A 19,116-nucleotide genomic window follows, 5' to 3' on the forward strand; every position below is an offset into this window, starting at 1 on the left:
TTTATTATCTGGTTTTCAGAGCATTAACACTGTTCCTCTCTACTGATGCTGCATTACCCGTGGATGATCTGTTTTTATTTCACACTTCCATCATTTGCAGTGTTCAGTTTTTGTACTTGGCTTATATTTTCTTGATTTTAGGCGTTTGAGGGGTGATCTGAAGGTGTTTAAAATGCTTTCAGGATTTGATACGGTAACTACAAATAAACTATTTCCTTGCATAGTACAACCAAGAAACAAGCCATGTGACCTTACGATTAGCGCTTAGCCATTTTGAAGCAAAATCAGGAAATATCTTTTCACAAAAAGGGTAATAGAAATTTGGAAAACCTTCCCCTAAAGACTATGGACGCTGGAACAAATCTGAACTTTTCAGATGTGCAGATTAGGTGGATTGGCCATGCTAAATTGCCCCTAAGTTTCCAAAGATGTGCAGGTCAGGTGGAATGGCCATGATCAATGTGCGGGATTAAAGGGATAGGGGCAGAGGAGTGGGCCTGTGTTGAGTGCTTTTTCAGAAGATCGGTGCAGACTAGATGGACCAAATGCTGACCGTCTGCATTTTAGGGGTTCTATTGGTTCTAAGACTGATACTGATATATTTACTGTGTGCATTTCTTAAAGGATAGTGAAAAGGTGAAAATGAAACCATCTTGAAGTTGATGGTTTTTATTTTTTTCTTGGGGGGAGGTGTCATGTGAGAGTACCTTTAAGAAATGGGTGCTTAAGAAATGTACCTTAAGAAATGGGTGTTTAGCAGTGATGTCAAAGAGTGGGTGGAGCTGGGCTGTCTGTCAGCTTTTTACTTTCGTTTTAGGCTGTTTGGTGCAGGGTATGTTTTAGTTTTGTTTTCAGAGCTGGATAGCTGCAGTCACAGGCAGAAGGTGTATTAGAGTCTCTCTCTGTAATCTAAAGACTGTAAATCGATCCTGGTGATTTAAAACTAATAACAGTAATGACTTTAACCTGATGTGCTTCTGGTAAAAGGTGTTTTAAGTCTTATGGATGTTAAACGGAAAGCTTATTGGATGACTTAGTGTTGCATTCTTTGGGGGTTGTATTTGAATTAATGGTTGCTAAGATGTTCACTATGTTTTAAAAAGGTTAACTTGAGTTCATAGAATAAACATTGTTTTGCTTTAAAAAATACTTTTCCATTTCTGCTCTACCACACCTGTAGAGTTGGCCGTGTGCTCCGCATACCACAATCCAGTAAAAGTTGTGGATCAGGTGAACTCCATGATACACTTTGGGATTCTCTAAACCCTGGCCCATAACATTATGCTGCAGAACAACCTTTGGCATTGGGTACTTTTAATTTCAACATTATGTCCCCTTCTCCTGAAGTGAGTGACGGAGGGTCACTCCATGGGTAAATAGTATTCTTAAAGGTGAATCTAGAGAAATTATTATAGCCAAACCTAGCTCTGATTTTACCTGCCATCCACATATGTGCATATTCCATCAGAGGTTACTGTAAGTGCAATGAGGTCAGATAACACTACCTGGGATCCTTGTGGTCTTTTGCCAACTCTGATGGTATGTTTACACACCAACCCATCTGGGAAATAGAAGCAATAAAGTATTTTTTCTTAGTGGTGGTTTGCTTGCATTCTAACTCTGGAAGAGATCAAGAAAGATAAACTTTTATTTGGCAAAATAAAATAATGATGCTGGTGATAACTTGAAAGCAGCAAACCTTTAACAATTTTTTTTACTACAGCTGCAGAAGCTCATGTGAAATGGATACTTCTATCTTTTCCAGAATTTTGGAAGTGCAGAATCTCTTGAATACACAGATAATGGAATTCTGTTCGAAGGTACCTCATTAACAGTGTCATTGACAAAGGAGTAAGTACTCATTCCAAATTTATTTCCCAAATAAAATTCAGGACAATTAATGGAAGCGCCACATTAAATATATAATATTTCAGAAAGCAAATTTCCCATTTAAATAAGCTGATCAACTAAAATCTTTGTATTAATTTGCAATTAAATTACAATTCCAAAGACAAAATGATGAAACTTGGTTATTGGCAGTATATATAAGAAATTAATCTGACTGGGAGGTTGTAAATAATTGAGACTGCTTTACAGGTGAGTCAGTGGTGGCTAATACTGTAACTTATTCTGTGGGAGGGCATTAATTTGGTTCTCAGGAGGTTGGACCATCCTATCTGTTCTGAACACTCCAGTGATGTCTCTTGCTCAACATGTTGCTTGGTCAATGCATGATGTAAATGCAAATTGCCTGTGCTGTGAGATGCTATAATGATTATGCCCATTTCTTGTATGTTGGTTTATTTTTTGTTCGTTGGTATGTGAGGTAATAGACTCTTAATATACACATTATACCCAGTAAGGTATCCAAAATCACACATTTTGTACACCATTGAGATATAAATGATTCATGCTGTGGACTTTCAGCTGTGATTTATATTTTTCCAAGTGAGTTAATTTTGGACTACATCATGAATGGAATATTTCATGGAGATGCCATCAAAGTCCGATACCGATAAATTAAAAGTGTAAATGCTTTCAAATGTGATTTATTTTCTCCTGTCAGGCGAGTATTAGGTAGGTTGTCATACATTATTGTGCAAGCTGTATTTAGAATAAATATTGCACTATTTTCAACCAAATTAGCCTTGAGTTAGAAGTGTACATTTTTTGCTTTAGTATGAACGAGCTCATCATTCAATTATGTTTTTAAAGTGACATCGTCTACGTGAAAGACTATACAAATTTACCAACATTTTGCTACAGAATTACTCATTGTAAAATATTTCTTGAACAAAATACAACTGCATTGTGAATTTATCACATAGGAAAGTTGTATGAACTGATGTTTGACAAGGGTCAATGATTAACTTGAGGGCTAGCCTTCTAACACCTCCCAATAAAGTTCATTTTTAGTCAAACAGCACAGTTAAGATTATTTCTTTCCCCAAACCTGAATTAATGCATACCTCTCCTTCTGTTAAGTGATAAACATGATCATCCCTAAATATAATTTGCGTTGAACCCTCTTTTTCCCAAATGGATCTTTTTTCAAGGGCAAGAATTAACGAGTGATGTGCTGCAGGGATCAGTCCTGGGACCTCAACTGTTTACAATTTATATAAATGACTTGGATGAAAGGATAGTTGCCAAAGTTTCTGATGACGCAAAGATAGGTAGGAAAGTAAGTTGTGAAGACGATATAAGGTAGCTGCAAAAAGATAAGTTAAGTTAGGTTAAGTGAGGGGCAAAGATCTGGCAAATGGAGTATGATATGGGAAAATGTAAAAGTGCCCATTTTGGCTGGAAGAATAAAATATGAGCATATTATCTAAATGGTGAGAGATTGCAGAGCTCTGAAGTGCAGAGGAATCTGGATGTCCTAGTATATGAATCACAAAAGGCTAGTATGCAGATACAGCGAGTAATGAGGAAAGCTAGTAGAATGTTATCATTTATTGTGAGGGGAATTGAATACAAAGGTACGGAAGTTATGCTTCAGTTGTAAATGGCACTAATGAGACCACATTAGAAGTACTGTGTATAGTATTGGTCACTTTATTTTAGGAAGGATGTAAATGCATTGGACGCAGTTCAGAGACGGTTTACCAGACAATACCTGGAATGGATGTGTTGTATAATCAGGAAAGATTGGACAGGCTAGGCTGGTCTCTGCTGGAGTTTAGAAGAGTAAGAGGTGACATAATTGAAACATGTAAGATCTTGAGGGATCTTGACAGGGTGGATGTAGAGAAGATGTTTACTCTTGTGGAAGAATCTAGAAATGGGGTCACTTAACAAGGTATGGGGTCAACAATTTAAAACACAGATGAGTCCATGTTTTCTCTTGAGGGTCATGAGTTTTTGGGACTCTCTTCCTGAAAAGATGGTAAAAGCAAAATCTTTGAATATTTTTACAACAGTGGCGGATAGATTCTTGGTAAGCAAGGGGATAAGAAAGTCTAAAGGTGTGCAGGTTAGGTGAACTGGCCATGCTAAATAGCCCTTTAGTGTCCAGGGATGTGCAGAATAGGTTATGGGGTTACAGGATAGGGCGAGGGTGCGGACCTGGGTAGAGTGCTCTTTCAAAGGGTCGGTGCAGATTCAATGGGCCAAATGGCCTTCTCCACTGTAGGGGCTCTATGATATGTTATCGGTGTTGTGTTCTCTATTTTGCTTTAGTTGGATGCATACTGTTGAATAAAGAACACAAAGCTTTGTTAACAAACAAAATTTACACTACTAAAATTTGTTCACATTCCAAAAGTAGACGGTTTCTATATTAAACTGTTATTTCTAGCTACAGAACTCCTCAAGTACAACATTCCTATGCCTGACCATCTTCTAACTGCCATCTAACTCCCCGAATCCCCAAAGTCATATATAATATATATATATGACTGTTCTGTAGTTCCCTCTAGTCCAAAGACGTGCGGGTTAGGTGGATTGGCCATGATAAATTGCCCTTAGTGACCAAAAAGGTTAGGAGGGGTTATTGGGTTATGGGGATAGGGTGGAAGTGAGGGCTTAAGTGGGTCGGTGCAGACTCGATGGGCCAAATGGCCTCCTTCTGCACTGTATGTTCTATGTCTATGTAATTTCTTAACTTTTTACAATCCACAAGCTGAGTCTGTACTCAGTCTTCACTGTGGTAGTGTGGTACATAAATAACAAGCTATCAGTTCAAATCGATCAGGTGTTCTTTATATTCTTTATTTTTAGATTTGTGAAAATGCTCTTTTTTCATGCTGAAAACTGGTTGTTCGATGCTGCTAATGTCTTGTTCAGCTGTTCGTTAAATTTAATCCATGTTCTGCATTGCGAGGCAAAATGATTCCGTTTGTTGCAGTTTAAGAATCGTTTTCCGATTGGCAGGCATTTTTTCTTTAAGTGGGCGTGGCCACAGCGTCTACACGTCATCATGTTCGTGACGCCATGCGCAAACTTCCATTGAGCATGCGCAAATCGATCGTTGTCCAGAGTGCGCTCGTTTTTCAAAGTTCAACATCCGAATCGTGTTTTTTCTTTAACTATGCATGTCAGATGCCCAACTTCCGAAGCGGAGCTTTTTTTTCAAGTGCACTTGAGCAAACTGGCCGCCTTTTCCAGTGTGCTGAATTTCTAGCTGCTCCACAGCTTCAACGGAGGCAAAATGTTTCGCGTTACTTTCCCAATTCAACATTTCAGAACACCTATTTTCAGATGCTTTACTCGCACGGGACATTTTAATAGAATCTTCCAGCCTAACGTTTTGTTGCTTTTGCAGTCGTTTCTTTTCTTTTAAGCTTACAATAGCTATCAAATTATTCAATGACCATATCAAACTTATTTTTTTCAACTTCATTCTCAAAGTGGAATGAGTTATACACTTCTATAGCCTGCGCAATCTTTTGCTTCTTGCTGACTGCACGCAGGTTTGAGGCTGAGATGTACTGTTCAAACCTTTGTTTGAAAATTTTCCAGTTCGCATCTACATTACCCGATGTCCTGAATTACTTTGGACTCTGTAGACTGTCCATGAAGCTTCGGCTGGGTATTTCTTTTTTGCGATGCTGCTGATTGTTGCTCTTCGAGTCTGATTGTTGCTGCTGGAGTCTGGTTGAGTTTTGTTTGAAACATTTTTGTCTTTCTTCAAAGAGAGATTCTTTCTTTCTCCCTAAACCTGACTATTCTACTCTAGAACCAGTCCTGGTACCATGTTGTAATGTGGTACTATAATATTTCCACTCCTGGAATCATGTGTTCTCTATTTTGCTTTACTTGGATGCGAAGTGTTGAATAAAGAACACAAAGCTTTGTTAACAAACAAAACAATAAATTTATTTACACTACCTTCTACTTTAGGAATGTGAACAAATCTTAAGATTTGTTCACATTCCTAAAGTGAATGTGAAGATTTGTTCACATTCCTAAAGTAGAAGGTTTCTATATGAAACTATGCTATCTCTAACCACAGAACTCTCAAGTACAACTGCTCCTATGCCTGACCATCTTCTAACTGCCTTCTAACTCCCCGGTTCCCCAAAGTCACATGATAGATATATATATATATATATATGACTGTTATGTGGTTCCCTCTAGTGGTAAGAAGCATTATCATTAACTTGTTAACTCTTTACGTCCCAGTCAATACAATACATATCATTACAATTGGAGGTAGGTGGAATACAGATTTGATACCATCAGATGAACCATAATCTTATTACATGGTGGAGCAGGCTAGGGGGCTGAATGTCTACTCTTTCATATATTCTGTGATGGGGAAATATGTTTCTCCTGGTAGGAAGAACTTAAATGGACCAAATTGGCCTTCCCCATCTATATTTATCTTGTCTGGGCAGGATTGAGCCTGTGCCTGCCAAAAGATTATCACCCCAATATTAGATAATGGATTGATGATGAGTTACAACCATTAATTGTTCTGGACAGTTCTACTCTGAGCTGAAACACTTCGAGGGAATCTGAAGTTTGCAAGTGTAACAGATACTTGCAAATGATTATGACAGGACCAAATAATGGTTTTAGGCATAACTTGACATAACAATGGTCACAGCCACCCTTTACTCTGTCATAGCAAATGGCAAAAACTTGATTCTATATTCTGAATTTGCACTTTGGATGATAATTCCAGGCAACAATGACAATTTGCCAGATATTTTAGACAGACATCAAGCACGTGTATTGAGAATGGTGTTCTCTACTTATGGGAAGTATTTCCATAGAGCTGGGTTGCCCAACATAGGAGCATGTGTGGCTTCTGAACCAGGTGACTCAGTCCTATTTGTACTTATCATGTTTGAATTTTGTGGCCTTGGAGGTTGCAAAAGGACTGCTTTAAAACTCTGTCACTCTATTGCTGCATAACTCCTCAATCAGAAATGTAAAATTGATTTTATATCAGTGGCTTTAGATATTTGCATATCAATCAGAGCTTAAATCTAATCTTGATAAATGATTCCAAAGATTCCAAATAACCCATGAAAATAAAGTTTGGGTGGGTACCCTATCACATTAGATACTAAATTACATTTGAGATTTTAATAATAAATATACCAATAGGCATTTCATTTTTTTTCATATTTCTTGGTTGTTACATTTCAACAATTCCCTTTTGTTCAATAGAGCCTTTCTATTTACCGTCCCCAACCTGGGACTTCACAGATTTGAGCATTATCATAGAATCATAGAATTTACAGTGCAGATGGAGGCCATTTGGCCCATTGAGTCTGCACCGGCTCTTACAAAGAGCACCCTACAGAAGCCCACGTATCTACCCTATCCCCGTAACCCAATAACCCCCACTTAACATTTTTTGGACACTAAGGGCAATTTAGCATGGCCAATCCACCTCACCCGCACATCTTTGGACTGTGGGAGGAAACCAGAGCACCCCGGAGGAAACCTACGCGCACACGGGGAGAACGTACAGACTCCGCACAGACCGTGACCCAAGCCGGAAATTGAACCTGGGACCCTGGAGCTGTGAATCAACTGTGCTAACCAGTATGCTACCGTGCTACCCTAACCCTAATTATCTAATTGCTTTAGAAAGATAAATTCACTGAATCAGAATCACAGCATCCCTTCTGTGCAGAAGGAGGCCATTCAGCCCATCGAGTCTGCACTGACCCTCCAAAAGAGCATCCCACAATGCCCAATCCCCCAGCCTATCCCCATTACCGCATAACACCACCTGACCATTGGACACTTAAGGGGCAATTTAGCAACACCACCTGACCATTAGACACTAAGGGGCAATTTAGCACCGCCAATTCACCAACTTGCACACCTTTGGACTGTGGGAGGAAACGAAGCACCCGGAGGAAACCCACGCAGACATGGGGAGAATGTGCAAACCCCATCAAGAAGGTCACCCAAGGACTGAATTGAACCCGGTCCCTGACGCTGTGAGGCAGCAGTACTAACCACTGTACCAACGTGCCGCTCATGGGAAAAATTCATTCTTGAAAGAAATAACTGGGTTGAGATACAATTCTAGGATGATGTGAAATTCCAGAATGACAAGAAACTTTTACCATGTGTTTCATGTATTTGGTCATGCCAAATGGTGTTGTGAAGAAACTGATGGATTATCCTTCTAATGGCCCTTTCCAGTCATCTAAATAGGTGTTAGGAAACATTCGCAAAGAAACTCAATTGTCCATGAGGCTTTTTAAGCCTGCGTACATTGTACCTAATTTGGTCTGGCGGAGAAATGCTAAGAAGCCCATAGACAAGTATAAGTATAATCTAAATCTAGGTTACTGTGAGGACTACGAAAGCATGTACTTTTTTCCAGCTTTTGAAAGAGAAACCTTTTTGAAATTAATTTATGGGTTGCACTCGCGATTGAGCTGTTGGCCATCGCGTTTAGAAGTTCGGGGGAATGAAAAAGGATAGTGTGGGGGGGGGGGGGATTAGAACATGGGGTGTTCTTGTATGCTGATGGCTTGTTGTTATACATGCCGGAACCGAGTGTGTCAATAGGGGGAATGTTGGAGCTGCTTCGGATGTTTGGGTCTTTCTCGGGGTACAAATTAAATCTAGACAAGAGTGAGTATTTTGTGGTGTCTCGGCCGGGGGTGGGGGCATGGGTGGGGGGGGCTGCCATTCCGTAGGGCAGGGACTCACTTTAGACACCTGGGGGTGCAGATTGCTCGAGAGTGGGGTGGGGGGGGGGGGGGGGTGCTCCGTAGGTACAACATTTATAGTTTGGTGGGGAGAGTGAAAGCTGATCTGGCAAGGTGGGCTGGTCTCCCTCTGTTACTGGCGGGTCGAGTACAGGGGTTAAAATGAACGTGTTGCCGCGATTACTGTTTATTTTCCAATGCCTGCTGATTTTCCTGCCAAAGGCATTTGTTTGAAAGATTGAAGGAATGATTACCTCGTTTGTATGGGGAGGGAAGGTGGCCAGAGTTAGAAAGGTTCTGCAACAGAGGGGAAGGCAGGCAGGGGGTTTGGGTCTTCCGAACCTGATGTATTATTACTGGGTGGCGAATGTGGAGAAGGTACGGAGCTGGGTCAGAGGGGTTGATTCCCAGTGGGTCAGAATGGAGGAGAGTTTGCGTAGGGGGTCGGGATTGAAGGTGCTAGCAACAGCGCCGCTCCCAATGGCCCGGGGAAATACTCAGGGAGTCCGGTAATAATAGCTTCATTGAGAATTTGGAGGCAGTTTCGTAACACCTCGGGTTGGGGGCAGGGTCAAGGGAAATGCTGATTCAGGGGAACCACAGATTTGAGCCAGGGAAATGGGACGGAAATTTTCGGAAATGGGAGGAGAAGGGGATTAAGACACTAAAAGATTTGTTTCTTGGGGGCCAGTTTGCAGAATTGAAGGAGCTGGGAATGAAGAATGGGCTAGAGCAGGGGAAATGTTTAGATACATGCAGGTTCGAGATTTTGCCAGGAAGGAGATACAGAGCTTCCCGGTGGAGCCGGCCTCCGCATTGCTGAAGGAGGTGCTGACAACGGGGACTGGAGAAGGGGATAGAGTCGGCAGTTTTATTTTGGAAGAGGAGAAGGCACCACTGGAAGGGATCAAAGCAAAGTGGGAGGAAGAGTTGGGAGAGGGTATGGAGGTGGGGTTCTGTTGTGCTCCGGAGAGTGAACACCTCCACCTCGTGCGCGAGTTTGGGGCTGATACAGCTGAAGGTGGTATATAGAGCACACGTCTCAAGGGCGAGGATGAACCAGTTCTTTGAGGGGGTTGAAGATGTGTGTGAATGTTGCCGAGGTAACCCGCAAATCACATTCATATGTTTTGGTCCTGTCCAAAGCTGGAGGATTACTGGAAGGAGGTTTTTAGGGTAACCTTTAAAGTGGTGCACATGAAACTGGACTCGGGCCCTCGGGAGGCCATATTCGGGGTGTCAGACCAGCCGGGCTTGGAAACAGGTGCGGAGGCAGATGTTGTAGCATTCGCCTCGTTGATCGCCCGAAGGTGGATCCTGTTGGGGTGGAGATCAACCTCTCCACCCTGCGCCCTGGCGTGGCGGGGGGGACCTGTTGGAATTCTTGACTCTTGAGAAGGTTAAGTTTGAACTGAGGGGAAGGATGGAGGGGTTCTACAATTCATGGGCGTTATTCATTATGCACTTTCAAGAATTTGATAACATCAAACATTGGGGGGGACTGTATGTGTTAATGGTGACTATGGGGATTCCTGATTCCTTTTTGTTATTTGTTTATGTTAACATGCGGGCAATTGTTTGAGGGTTTGGTCAGAGGATGGGATTGTTGTTGATATGGGGATTGGCATTATATTCGTTACAGTTTATTGTTTATTGTTGGTGGGTGCAAATTTGGGAGAAAATGTGAAAAAGGAGGAGAATTTTTTTTTTTAATGTTTAAATAAAAATTTATGGGACGTGGGCACTGCTGGAAATCCTACACGGGGAAATGTTCAAATCTGAATCTGCAGAATCCTAATTGCCTTTGCATCGGTAGTGGTGAGCTGCCTTCTTGAACCACTGCAGCCTCTGGGGTAGGTACACCCATCATGCTGTTAGAGAGGAAAAGGAACTTGCAGGTTTGCTTTTTTAAATAAATAAATAAATACATTTAGAGTACCCAATTCATTCTTTCCAATTAAGGGGCAATTTAGCGTGGCCAATCCACCTACCCTGCACATCTGTTTTTTGGGTTGTGGGGGCGAAACCCACACAAACATGGGGAGAATGTGCAAACTCTACACAGACAATGACCCAGAGCTGGGATCAAACCTGGGACCGTGGCGCCGTGAGGCAGTAGTGCTAACCACTGCGCCGCCGTGCTGCCCCATGTGCAGGTTTGCTTAACTGGAAATAAACCACTTTCTCTTATACTTTGAATATTTTTACTAATGTTTGCAAGTTTCATTTTTAAAGATCCATTTTAAGGTTGTAAGGAGCCCCCTCCTTTTTCTTTAAGAAATTCTTATTTGTTTGCAAGATGCTATGCCAATGGAAAAAAGAAAGACCATAAACTGCACTACTTATTGCAAACAATTGCCTCTAGATCAATTCTCTGTGTGCCATTGGCAGGTTCAGACATGTCTCTGACATACATAACCATTCTAGTTTAATCGTAGAAAGTAATGTAATGATTAACTTCGCTCTGTTCTATGTAGCTTAGACAACAACATAATCGGTATGTAATAGGCATTATTTTTACAGAGTATCTAATGTTTAATTGGTAATATAATTGATTTTCAGCTGGAATTACTCTTCATTTGGAGTTCACTAAAGAGTCACTGAACAGTATTTTGTTTTCCTTATTCTTTCATGGAATATGGGCATCATTCGCTTTTGTTCATCTCTGATTACTTTCACTGAGTTGCTTGATCGGCATTTTAGAGGGTAGTTAAGAGTCAACTCCATTGATATATTGGTCTGGGATTATTTCTTCAAATGAATTGGCTGCTCAGGAACTCTCTGGTACCAATCAGAGTTTTTTACTAGAAAATAACTGGATATTGGCTAATGAAAATTATTTTTTTTCTTTCATGGAATATGGGTGCCACAGGCGAGGCCAGCATTTATTGCCCATCCCTAATTTCCTTATGAAGGTGATGGTGAGCTGACTTCTTCTACTGCTGCAATTCATGTAGGACCAACCACAGTGCTGCTGGGTAGGGTGTTCCAGGATTTTGACCTAGCAACAACAAAGGAACGGTGATATATTTCCAAGTTGAGATGATGTGTGACTTGGAAAGGGACTTGCAGATGGTGGTGTTTTCTTGTGTCCGTTGTCCGTGTCTTTCTCGCTGGTAGAGGTTGTGGTCATGGGTTTGGAAGATGCAGTTGAAGGAAGCTGAATGAGTTACAATGCATCTTGTATATAATACTTTAGTGGAGGGAATGAATATTTAGGTTGGTGGATTCGGTGCTGATCAGGTGGGCTGCTTTGTCCCATATGATAATGAGCTTAAGCCGCATTCATCCAGGCAAATGGAGAGCATTCCATCGCCCTTCTGACTTGCGTCTTGTAGGATAGGCTTTGGGGCTCAGAAGATAAGTTACTTGCCTCAGTATTCCCAGCCTCTGACTTGTGCTTGTAGCTGTACAATTTACATGTCTGGTCCCATTGATTTTTAGGTCAATGGTGACCTCCACAATATTGATAATGGGTGATTCAACAGTGGTAATGCCAATGAATGTCAAGGTGGGATGGTTGGACTCTCTCCTGTTGGAGATGGTTATTTCCTGGCACTTGTATGGTGCAAATATCATTTGTCACATATCAGCCCAAGTCTGAATGTTGTCTAGATCTTGCTGCATTTGGACCTGGATTGTATTCTTATCAGATGTGTTGCAAATGGTACTGATCATTGTGCAATGAACATCCCCACTTCTGACAATATGGAGGGAAGGTCATAGATGAAGCAGCTAAAATGGTTGGGTCCCATCAGTGGAGAATTTTCTCCCCATTCCCATTGACTTCAGTTTTGCTAGGGCTCGTTGATGCCGCACTCTTATCGAATGCTGCCTTGATGACCAGTGCAGTCTCTTTCACCTCACCTCTTGAATTCAGCTCAGTGTTCAGATCGAGACTGTAATTTGGTCAGGAACTGAGGGCCCAAAGTCAAAGAACAAAGAAAAGTACAGCACAGGAACAGGCCCTTCGGCCCTCCAAGCCTGTGCCGACCATGCTGCCCGTCTAAACTATCTTCTACACTTCCTGGGTCCGTATCCCTCTATTCCCATCCTATTCATGTATTTGTTAAGATGCCCCTTAAATGTCACTATCGTCCCTGCTTTCACCACCTCCTCCAGCAGCGAGTTCCAGGCACCCACTACCCTCTGTGTAAAGAAAACTTGCCTCGTACATCTCCTCTAAACCTTACCCCTCTCACCTTAAACCTATGCCCCCTAGTAATTGACCCCTCTACCCTGGGAAAAAGCCTCTGACTATCCACTCTGTCTATGCCCCTCATAACTTTGTAAACCTCTATCAGGGCGCCCCTCAACTTCCATCGTTCCAGTGAGAACAAATTGAGTTTATTCAACCGCTCCTCATAGCTAATGCCCTCCATACCAAGCAACATCCTGGTAAATCTCTTCTGCACCCTCTCTAAAGCCTCCACATCCTTCTGATAGTGTGGCGACCAGAATTGAACACTATACTCCAAGTGTGTCCTAACTAACGTTCTATACAGCTGCAACATGACTTGCCAATTCTTATACTCAATGCCCCGGCCAATGAAGGCAAGCATGCCGTATGCCATCTTGACTACCTTCTCCCTGTGTTGCCCCTTTCAGTGACCTGTGGACCTGGACAGCTAAATCTCTCTGACTGTCAATACTCTTGAGGGTCCTACCATTCACTGTATATTCCCTACCTGCATTAGACCTTCCAAAATGCATCACCTCACATTTGTCCGGATTAAACTCCATCTGCCATCTCTCCGCCCAAGTCTCCAAACAATCTAAATCCTGCTGTATCCTCTGACAGTCCCCATCACTATCCGCAATTCCACCAATCTTTGTGTCGCCTGCAAACTTACTAATCAGACCAGTTACATTTTCCTCCAAATCATTTATATATACTACAAACCGCAAAGGTCCCAGCACTGATCCCTGCGGAGCACCACTAGTCACAACCCTCCAATCAGAAAAGTCCGCATCAGTTCTTGGTATATTTAGTTCAGTAAATTGGAGCATGCTCATTTGACATGGAACAAATTTCTTTAGATTATCTAGGTGGAATAATTTGAGTAGTCTCAAAATTAATCTCCAAATTTGAGGACAGTTGGTGTTTCAATCCTACTCCAAACAGTCCATTCTGGTGAAAGATACTGTCTGTGTTTGCAGCTATCAGTCACATGCAGAAAACACATTTTAATTTTCAGTAAATATCTTTCTGCAGAAAAAATAAATGTCATTTCTGAATTTAGAAACCAGATACTGCTGTATCAGCATACAAATTACTTTATTAGAAATATCTTCAATGTATTTTTTTTTAAACCTCTATTTACATTTCCAGGGTCAAATTATTCCTTCCTAGTATCTATATTGGAAGTGCTTACTAAGCTTGTTGCACTGTAATTACACTTCCTCTGGCATTGGAGCACCTCAGTTTTGCCCCACTCCACTCCTCATCCTGGACTGTTGAAAAACTCCAACGTTGCAACTCTGCTTCCAAATTGCATTAAAACAAAGACAGAATATACGATTTTAAAATGGAAGCTGAATTGCATGCATTGATTTAAAATGTTTCCCATCCATTTGGCCTAAAGACTACACTTGGTCTTGACTGCCTGTTTTAAATGCCACAACAAATTTACTTTTGTTAATAATGAACGATGCAGTCAAGTATAAACCATAGTGTAGTTTTTCTTTGCACCAATATACAATTGGCGCAATTCTCCAGAAGAAATTTCTAAGGGAGTTCCCCACCACTATCCAACGACACGTAATCACTTTTTTGGACCCTGGGGAATTTCTCACCGGTTAAGCTCACACTTAGAGTGCAGTTCTCCCAAAGAATTTCTAAGTTAATTTGTGGCATGTTTTTTAGGGAGTTTCTCATCCGGCGAGTTCCCCACCACTATTCAATGATACAGTCACTATTTTGGGCCCTGGGGAGTTCAGCCCACACTTAGAATTTTTCTTAGCATTGTGGAGCTGAATTCAGAGGTTGAGCCACCATTTTGATCTCTAAGTGAGCTTGTGGGTCCCCCACACTCTCCACCCATGGGAAAAGTCACCTCCCCCCCCCCCCCCCACACACACACACATGGCCACTACCCCACACCCCCAAGTGAGGACACCCCGCTATGGGGTACCTGGGGGTCCCCCCTCTTCAGGTACCCCCACACCCATATACAGCCCCCCCCCTTTCCAGGACCCCCACCTCATACACCCCAACCCTCCTTTTCATGGATATGGCTCCCCTCTACCCTGAGCCTTGGCAGTGCCAGCCTGGCACCTGGGCAGTGCCCCTATCTGCTTGGCAGTGCCACCCAGGCACCTTGACAGTGGGGGGGGGGGGGGGCAGCAGGGAACCACCCTGCACTATTCATGGCCACCCAGGCCCTCCAATGACCTGGGAAAGCCCCTGGGTGCTGTTCTGCCTGATTAATTTTGTGTGGACCTGTGCTAAACGGTGCCTGGTTGTGGCTTCACTGGGGAGGCCAATAGATCCCGGGTAAGTTCGGCGAAGTCCGTTCTAAACCAACCTCGGCATGCGGCATTTGGTCACGCACGTTTTGGCGGGATCCTGACTTGGGTAGATCCAGCGAAGCGTGAAGTCTGTTAGAGACCTCTCCCGGGATTCACCGACCGCACCGCACTCGTGCGAGAGCATATTGCGGCCAGTGGATCTCGTCCAGTATTTTGTTTAGCTCAAAATCAAACACTCTAGTTGCTGTGTTTCTGTATCACATAGAAACACTGCCTGATCTAAACTTATCGTAACCTTAGACTGGGCTGTTTATTGAAAGTACATCTTTTTATATAACCAGACATTTGTTTAAATAGACTTGCTGATTGGTAAAATATACTTTTATTGCTTTGATAAGTCACTGCCTTTGTCAGCTGCATTTCTGAAACTTGAGTATAAATTATGCATTGGCTTTCATGAGATGTTGCATGGCTCCACAAATTATTGATGCATTGCACCACTTTTGCATTCAGATCTGGGTTTGTTCCCCTGATTTCTCATCTATTATCTTCCCATCTTCTGTTTATTTTGTGGAAAGGTGCAGAATGGGGGCAAGATTTGTTCCTTCAGGGAGGGAGATTTACATAGAGCTGCTCTGTTTAGCACAGGGCTAAATCGCTGGCTTGGAAAGCAGATCAAGGCAGGCCAGCAGCATGGTTCAATTCCCGTACCAGCCTCCCCGAACAGGCGCCGGAATGTGGCGACTAGGGGCTTTTCACAGTAACTTAATTTGAAGCCTACTTGTGATAATAAGCGATTTTCATTTCTTTTCATTTCATTTCTTGCTCACCTCTTAGCAGTCATTATCATATCAGCATTGATGGAGAGCAGGGAGCAAGTTGCTTTCCTGCCAACTCAGCTGAAGATTACAAATTAACCAAATGGAAAGGAAGGAAATGATTTGCGCTAAGGGCACCCACGCTAACTAAAAGCTTAATCAATTCTAGGAATCTAAAAGAATCGAAATATTGATTTTGTTCTGACAAAATGACCTCATTACTTTATTCTAAAACTGTTTTTTCACAAATTATTTTATTCTTTGCTTGTTCCTGCAAATTAGTAGCTATCTTGATGCAAACTTTACAGCTCCCAGCAGAAAGAATTTCCCATTAATATCCACCGAATGTAAATGCAATCTTTTAAAAATATATATATTTTATTACAAACATGTATCAAAACAGGTTACAACACATAAACACCCCAGGAAACATACTTCCCAGCAATCAACGATGCAGCCTATACAAATTCTCCCCCCCCCCCCCCCCCCCCGCCCCTTGCGCTGAACAGCTCCTCAAACACAGTCACAAACATCCCTCACCTTTTCTCAAACCCCTCTGCAGAGCCCCTTAACTCGTATTTTATCGTCTCCAACCGCAGGAAGTCGTATAGGTCACCCAGCCAAGCCGCTACCCTGGGAGGCGATGCCGACCGCCACTTCATAAAATTCACCGCAGTGCAATCAGAGAGGCGAAGGCCACGACATTGGCCTTCCTCCTCTCCATGAGCTCCAGCTTCTCTGAAACCCCAAATATTGCCACCAAAGGGTCCGGGTCCACCTCCTCACCCACTATTCTGGCTAAGACCCCGAACACTCCCGGCCAGAATCTTCCAATTTTTCGCAACCCCAAAACATGTGTGTAAATGCAATCTTTGGTATGTAAGTTGGATGAAGGAGATTACAAGGATAGCATTTTGGAGAATGGCAACAGTTACACAAAGGAGAATTCTTCTGAGGTTTGGGATTTGGGTAATTGTGAAGGTAAAGTAGAGGGAGATTTGGCCCAGTGATTTATGCTGTCATTGGGTAGAAGTGTTTCATTCTTCAATATTGTGGTGCACTTCTTTTGCAAAGATTAAGATTCACTACTCAGTCAAAAATTGAAAGGTAAATGGTAATAATTTTACATTGGTGGCTGGAGTAAATACTGTAACAAATGGCTCACAACTTGCTCAATATATATGTGATGGGCTTGGAACATTCATAATTATCTACTGGTTGGGGATGAAGCAGGAGGCAGATTTACAGTGATTGATTTGAAGTTGAATTGTTAACACCAGTGTTTTCCAAACCTTAGTCAGTATGTTTTACAGTCTGCAACTGTACTCTAATACTGGCATCATTGTATAAATCACAAGTTGGTGCAAGTGGAATAGAGACTCCTAAATGGAGAAAGTGAATAAAAAACAAGGTTTGATAGTGGATTAGAACAGCAAAATTTGTGTAAACATTTCCCAAAGTAATTATTTTGGGTGAAGTTAATGAACAAATCCAAAATTTAATTTAAAAATGAAAGGAAGTTAAATAGGCCGCAGAAAAATACTTTCCACTGTACTTCGGTACATATGACAATAAATCAAATCAAAATTAAATAGCAAAGTTGAAGCAATTTCTTTAAAGCTGGCCAAAAGGAGAGAGAAGTCTGCTGCTGTTCTTGTAGGGTCATATTGCTAAATGGAAGTCACTGCCATAAAAACTTATAATGGGTTAAAAAGTTGTAAACTACAGTATATATTGCAAATTTCAAATAACGTTTTATCTTCATACAATAGCAAAGTAACGCAGAAACACAAAATGCTGAAAACAGACCTGCCAACATCTGTCAAGAGGATAGCAGTTAATATTTCAGATTGGTTATTTTTCTATAGAACTTTCTGATGAAAGGTCCTAGACTTGAAATGTTGAATATGTTTCACTTCGACATAGATGCTGTTGGATCCGCTGAGTATTTCCGGAATTTTCTGAATTTATTATTATTTTTATTTTATATTATTTCTGAGCAAGTCTGATTTGTTAATATGGAAGACATTCAGGTGAAAATCATGATGCAGGGAAGTTGATTGGCTAAATTAGCACATTTAAATTCTGTGGTGCCCTCCTTTCACTCACATAAACTAGAGAACTTTGGTCTGGCTCCAAACACACATTCTGTCCAAATCCAATTTGCTACATAGCGTAAAAATTGTTCTTTCCTCCCCTCAAATTCTCCTCCTTGGATTTGTATCATCTGTCGTGGTTTGACCCTCGATGCACAGTAATAAACAGCTGAACCTTTGTGACTAAGTATCATATTGGGAGGAACAGAGTTCCGTTGATGTAACCCACTCCGAAACTACCACTAATGGGAATTGTTTGCATTCCAATTAATAGAATGATTGATTTCAACAAGCATTTTTGCTTCCTTTGACTGACTGAGCTCTGGCATGACAGTCAGTTTGCGTTTTCCAGTACGAATGGGAATTGCTGTTTCATGTGAAAGAAAAATATCACAAGGCACTGATTATTGCAATATGTTTCACCTCTGGACTTGAGTCAAGCCCAATCTGTGTTGGTTATGAGAGTACAAAACAATTCCTAGTGGTGCAACTGTCTAGGCACAAAATTGGTAATCTCACTGAGACGTTTTATAGAAGGAACATCCAGCTTTTAGGAGTAGAAGACTGGGGACTATTAAAACCACTTAGTGGATTGTCTGATGCACTGAGAATTCAAGCATCCCATGCACAAAGATTGTGAGGTTCCACAAACAAAAACGGGCACCAGTTACGCATAAAAAGCTGATTCCCAACTGCCAAATTTTCTTGCACAAAGAAAACAAAATCAAGGTTGCTTCCTCTTCTCACTTTTTTAAAATAAATTTAGAGTAGCCAGTTATTTTTCTTTTCCAATTGAGGGGCAATTAAGCGTGGCCAATCCACCTAACCAGCACATCTTTGGGTTGTTGGGGTGAAACCCACACAGACATGGGGAGAATGTGCCAACTCCACACAAACCGTGACCCAGGGCTGGGATTCGAACCCGGGTCCTCAGCGCCGCAGTCTCAGTGCTAACCACGGCACCACATGACGCCCCTCTTCTCACTATTTTTGTCTCCCCTCTGTAATTCCCCTATCTTCTTTTCCCATGAAGCTTGAAATTGAAATATTTCACCTAATTTAAAAGCACCACATTAACTCCATTTCTCTCTAAACAGTCTG

The 19,116-nt window shown here is 41.8% G+C and overlaps 1 protein-coding gene across 1 annotated transcript in view; it reads left to right on the forward strand.

The window, feature by feature from the left end:
* Window positions 1–19,116, forward strand: part of zdhhc1 (zDHHC palmitoyltransferase 1) — a 118,176-nt gene that overhangs the window by 61,259 nt on the left and 37,801 nt on the right. Inside the window, exon 10 of the mRNA XM_072518372.1 lies at window positions 1,766–1,851. Within this exon, the coding sequence (XP_072374473.1) occupies window positions 1,766–1,851 (86 nt within the window). The remainder of the gene's footprint in view (window positions 1–1,765; window positions 1,852–19,116) is intronic.

Source organism: Scyliorhinus torazame, chromosome 10 (assembly GCF_047496885.1).
Source record: "Scyliorhinus torazame isolate Kashiwa2021f chromosome 10, sScyTor2.1, whole genome shotgun sequence".
Lineage (NCBI taxonomy): Eukaryota > Metazoa > Chordata > Chondrichthyes > Carcharhiniformes > Scyliorhinidae > Scyliorhinus > Scyliorhinus torazame.